Source organism: Aethalodelphis obliquidens, unplaced genomic scaffold (assembly GCF_003676395.1).
Source record: "Aethalodelphis obliquidens isolate GAN/ISIS:26980383/991018 unplaced genomic scaffold, ASM367639v1 scaffold13, whole genome shotgun sequence".
Taxonomy (NCBI): Eukaryota; Metazoa; Chordata; class Mammalia; order Artiodactyla; family Delphinidae; genus Aethalodelphis; species Aethalodelphis obliquidens.
The window spans coordinates 14,891,549-14,897,548 of NW_020837957.1; the positions used below are offsets into that span (position 1 = coordinate 14,891,549).

Consider the following 6,000-nt stretch of genomic DNA (forward strand, 5'->3'; position numbering starts at 1 on the left):
TGCCACTAGCTTTTTTTAACATTTGGAGTTATAACTATACCACTAAAATTTATAAAGAGAAGTTTTGGATGAGCTGTGTGTTAAAAGTTCTTGTCCTGCTTGTACTTGTCATTCTGATTCTACAAGGCATATCCCTGAGTGCTATTTGGATATATCATCCAATACATATATTGACAATTTTCAAATTGTTAGATTTCTTTTTGTGTCTCCAGATTTCTATTCACGGATGAAGGTAAAAATTTAAACATCATCTGACACTGTTGGATGAAGTAGAGTACATGTATACCTTTTAGTGGAAGTTGCCAAATAGAATAAGACACGTAAAACTCTGTGAAATCATGCTGAGTGACTTCAGTAGAATTTTTTATTATTAAATTTCTCATATATGTGTATGTGTGATTATACTTTATATTGTTTTTGCTTCTGCCTTTTCTCAAATATCTTGACACTCAAAATACATTTTAAAGTTTATTTTTGGAGGCTTTAAGAATTAGTTCATTCCCTTTATTCAATAAACATGAGCGGGGCTTCCCTGGTGGCGCAGTGGTTGAGAGTCTGCCTGCCAATGTGGGGGGCACGGGTTCGAGCCCTGGTCTGCGAGGATCCCACATGCCGTGGAGCAACTGGGCCCGTGAGCCACAACTACTGAGCCTGCGCATCTGGAGCCTGTGCTCCACAACAAGAGAGGCCGCGATAGTGAGAGGCCCGCGCACCCGATGAAGAGTGGCCCTCATTCGCTGCAACTAGAGAAAGCCCTCACACAGAAACAAAGACCCAGCACAGCCAAATATAAATAAATAAATTTAAATAAATAAATAAACATGAGCGCCTGTCATTTTCAGACCTGTATGCATGAGCAATGCAAAAATGAATAAAATGTATTTCTTGCCCTCAAATTGGTCACTGCTTAAATATATTGGAATCACTTAAATTCTCTTGAATTTTTCTTTACAGTTTCATAATTTTTATATTCTTTTCCTGCTTGTTTCCTTGGTCAGGAATGCCCATAAGGCTCATTCAGAAACTTTGCTGATACTGTAATGATATAAATCCTTGTCAGCATTGATCCCTTAAAAGATCACTATACTGTTGTTCTGTGGGTTTCAGTAGAATCTTCCTTCAGTATGTAGTAGAAAATGCTACTTCAAATATGTAATCTCTTGTGAGCTACTTATTACTTAGTTGAGCTTAAAAAAGAGGATCAAAGGGTCACTATCTTGGGGTCTGAAGCAGGTTGTCCATAATAGACAGAAATAACCAGCCCAAAGGCCTTACATGTCAAAAGAGTTCACAGCTCATGATTTCAGTCTTTTCACGTGCTGTTGAAATTAATGCTATCACATGGTATGCCTAGATAAAGAATTTCGTTATCTAGGATAGGATAACAATTTTAGTGTCTAAAATTTTTTTTCATAGGGTTTTCTGTTATTAGAATTTTTTCCCTTTCTGCCACAAATGAGTTCTATTTAATTCTTAAACAGTGAAAGGTGATCTGAAATACAGATAGTTAGTATAAATATGGTATTTTATATTATTGATTTGTGCTGACTGATTATAATGGTACTCAAAGATTTAGGTAACGTATTTTGCATTGATTACTGAAGACCTTTCAATTGACATCTTTTATTTTTTATTATTATTATTTTTCTATTTTATTGAAGTATAGTTGATTTACAATGTTGTGTTAATTTCTGCTATACAGCAAAGTAATTCAGTTATATATATATATATATATTCTTTTTTATATTCTTTTCCATTATGGCTTATCACAGGATATTGAATACAGTTCCCTGTGCTATACAGTAGGACCTTGTTGTTTATCCATCCTATATATACTAGTTTGCATCTGCTAATCCCGAATTCCCAATTCTTCCCTCCCCCACCCCTTGAATGACATCTTTTAAAAACTTACATTTATATACTTTAGGTTATCAAACCAGTAGCTTATGAGATAAGAGGTTCCCGATTTTTATTTATTTTCTTTTTACCTGTGGAACAAAGACTCAGGAATAATTTATCATTAAAGATGGGGTTTGGGGCTTCCCTGGTGGCGCAGCGGTTAAGAATCCGCCTGCCAGTGCAGGGGACACGGCTTCGAGCCCTGGTTCGGGAGGGTCCCACATGCTGCGGAGCAACTAAGCCCGTGCGCCAGAACTACTGAGTCTGCGCTCTGGAGTCCATGCTCCGCAACAAGAGGAGCCACCGCAATGAAAAATAGCCCCTGCTCTCCGCAACTAGAGAGGGCCCACCTTCAGCAACAAAGACCCAACGCAGCCAAAAATAAATAAAATGAAGTTTTTTAAAAAAACAAACAAACCAGTTTAAAAAAAAAAAAGATGGGGTTTGGAAGAAGAATTTGAAAGATAAAAATTTAACTTAGGGTGGAATGATTGGAAGTTATGTAGCTGTTCTGTATTCAGTTATAATGGCATTTCTGGTCAATATTAATAAATAGCAACCTAAGTTAGCCAAAGTTTATTAGTAATACAGTTGTTGAAAGTTTAACTTTCAAGAGTTGTAAGCATTTTTCTAATCATGCTTATCTCTTCATTTAGGGTTGAAAGGAGGGGCAGGAGGTACTGATGGACAAGGAGGTACCTTCCGGTACACCTTTCATGGCGATCCTCATGCCACATTTGCAGCATTTTTCGGAGGTTCCAACCCCTTTGAAATTTTCTTTGGAAGACGGATGGGTGGTGGTAGAGATTCTGATGAAATGGAAGTAGATGGAGATCCTTTTAGCGCCTTTGGATTCAGCATGAATGGATATCCAAGAGACAGGAATTCTGTGGGACCATCCCGCCTCAAACAAGATCCTCCAGTTATTCATGAACTTAGAGTATCACTTGAAGAAATATATAGTGGTTGTACCAAACGGATGAAAATTTCTCGAAAAAGGTTAAACCCTGATGGAAGGAGTTATCGAACTGAGGACAAAATTCTTACCATCGAGATAAAAAAAGGGTGGAAAGAAGGTACCAAAATTACTTTTCCAAGGGAAGGAGATGAAACACCAACTAGTATTCCAGCAGACATTGTTTTTGTCATTAAAGATAAAGATCACCCCAAATTCAAAAGGGATGGATCAAATATAATTTATACTGCTAGAATTAGTTTACGAGAGGTAAGTTGGTAGGACATAGGATTCTGAAACCAAACAGAATTATGCATGTGATCTTAGAGCATTTATCTAAATAATAGCTAACATTAATTTTATGTTTACTACACAATATTTTTAAAATTATCATAAGAACCTTCTGAGGTAGTACCACTATTATACCTCATTTATGGATAAGATTATACTTTCTAAGTTTATTTATTTATACTAACAATTTAAATCACAATTTTAAGTGAATTATATACTATGAGGCCTAGTCTGGATTAACTCTGTTTTTTACAAGTATGGTTTATGAGATCTGTACTGTAATCTCATCACCTTAGTCCATGTATAGAATTTTTCCAAAATTGTTAACTTGGGTTAATAATTATATAACAAAAAAAGTATTAAAAGACAAAATAATTTATGAGGGTACTGCTTTAATACATTAGTTCGTATTTGTTCTATTTTTAGGCATTCTTTCTCAAATTGGATTGTAATCCTGCAAATAAGGCCATATCAGTTCCCTGCTTAAAATTCTTAAATGACTCCACATAGCATCTACCATAATGTCTAAACTCTTTATCTTAAAATAAAAGGTTGTTTTTAATCTGATTTCTAACCCTCAATGTATATGCATTTCCCTAAGTTTGATGTATTATTATCTCATATACCTCTGTGTCATTGTCTGAGCTGTACTCTGTGGAACACTGCTGTTCCTCACTCTACCTCAACACCTGCTACTGGTCCAATGCTTACCCCAAACTTACCCCCTGAAGCTAAGGGGGTAGGTTGGGTGCCCTTTCTCTCACAAAAGACTTCTGCACATACTTCTGTGCCAACTTTGTACTGTATTATAATTACTAGTTTGCTTCTGAATTCTTTGTGCGTTCCTTGAGGTGGGGTCTGTGTGCATGGTCCCTATGTGCTCAGGCTCTAACAGGAATATATGGCATATAGTAGGTACTCAGTAAATATTTATTGACTAAAACATTAAGTATATTTCTTGTCCTAACATTTTCCCTCTAGAGAAGTTTGTAGTTGCTCCTATCTTATTCTTTCTAGTCCTGAATTTCTCCCTCTTCTCTTCTCCCATTCCATCCCTGCATCTTGAATGTTGTAATAGCAGCCTCAGACAATCCATTTCATTCCAGGGCAATGTGAAAGACATTCTTTCCTCCGTTTTTCCTTTTCTTTTCCTTCCCCTTCTCCTTTCCTTCTTTTGTAAAATGTCTGATTATATGTGTCCTGAAGGGACTTTCTAATGTGGAAAAAGTCTTATAATTATTGATATTCTTTTGGAGGTTAAAAATTTGCCTTAGAGGTATCGTCCTTTACAGCTGGTAATATTTTTGATTAGACTTTTACGTTTTGAAATTTGTTAATTTTATTTGGTCCATTTTAGGCATTGTGTGGCTGCTCATTTAATGTGCCAACAATGGATGGAAGAACCATACCTATGACAATAAATGATATTGTGAAACCTGGAATGAGGCGAAGAATTATCGGATATGGGCTACCGTTTCCAAAAAATCCTGAGCAACGTGGTGACCTTCTAATAGAATTTGAGGTGTCCTTCCCAGATACTATATCCTCATCATCCAAAGAAGTACTTAGGAAACATCTTCCTGCCTCATAGAATGAAAAACTTTGTTACCCATATTTTGATAAGGCACTGAAAATATAAAAGAACTGGCCATTTACTGATGTAGATGTGAATTCTGTATAAAGACATGTAAATTATTTCGAGGGTTCATTAAATTGCATGAATAGACGGGTCAAATAAAAAGGCAAAAGGGATTTTTACAGTTAGAGAAGAAGAGAAAACCATTCACTGTATTTTATTTCATTTCTCCCAAATCAGAAAATTTTAGTATTTTGCTTACATATAAAACTTGTTTCTGTGGAGTTAGTAGATATATTTCTAATAAAGTACTAGGATATCCAAGTACTTTATTTCTTATATCTTTACATTATCAGTATGATAGGTTCTCATTTATGATGGAAATTTAAATTCTTAACAAAACTATACATGTGATAGGTATTTCTAGAAAGTAAAAACCCAAGTCACTTGGAAATCTAGTTAACTAGATTAAAGTCACCATATGAAATGCTGCTATAGGGCTGGTACCCATAAAAGAATATCCTAATACATATGTTTCACCATTTTGATTTTTAAAGTATGTTGTAGCATTTCTTAATAACATAGTTGTAATGTTCTTAAGGCAGACATTTTCTTCATAAAAAGGATATTAATGGCAATTTATCTCCTGTGGAAATCCCAATTGGCCTGAATTACTGATATTTTAGAAATAGGTTGTTTTTAAAATGCCATATATAATTTTATGCAAGTTGACTATATATCTTGGACTTAATAAATTATAGGTACATTTTATTGTCCACTAGTTAAAAATAATGTTTGATAATAAATGTGTTTTTAGAGGAAATATTGCTACTTGGAATTAATTTTCCAATTACACAGCCTTCTATAACTTACTCATAATATGCTATATGTACCATATGCAATTTCCCTAAAAAGAATAAACTACCACTATGGTGTTAAACCAAAATATGGGGAAAATAAACACTAACTGCTGCTTATGAATGATGTTGCTACTACTTGTTATGCATATAAATATTTTACTTTTTCATATGTATAGATTGCATTCTTAGGTGTTTTAATTTTTTAAATATATTTACGTTTAAAAACTTATTCTGGGGCTTCCCTGGTAGCACAGTGGTTGAGAGTCCGCCTGCCAATGCAGGGGACACGGGTTCTTGCCCTGGTCCGGGAAGATCCCACATGCCGCGGAGCGGCTGGGCCCGTGAGCCATGGCCGCTGAGCCTGCGCTCCGCAGCGGGAGAGGCCACAACAGTGAGAGGCCCATGTACCGCAAAAAAAA

At 35.5% G+C, this 6,000-nt stretch overlaps 1 protein-coding gene across 5 annotated transcripts in view; it reads left to right on the forward strand.

Moving 5' to 3' along the window:
- DNAJB4 (DnaJ heat shock protein family (Hsp40) member B4) overlaps positions 1-5,754 on the forward strand; it is a 41,059-nt gene extending 35,305 nt beyond the window's left edge. For all 5 annotated transcript variants that reach the window (XM_027114149.1, XM_027114151.1, XM_027114148.1 and 2 more), the window contains 2 exons: positions 2,556-3,124; positions 4,503-5,754. In XM_027114149.1, the coding sequence (XP_026969950.1) occupies positions 2,556-3,124; positions 4,503-4,736 (803 nt within the window). In that variant the 3' untranslated portion in view covers positions 4,737-5,754. The remainder of the gene's footprint in view (positions 1-2,555; positions 3,125-4,502) is intronic.
- The last annotated feature ends 246 nt before the right edge of the window (positions 5,755-6,000 follow it).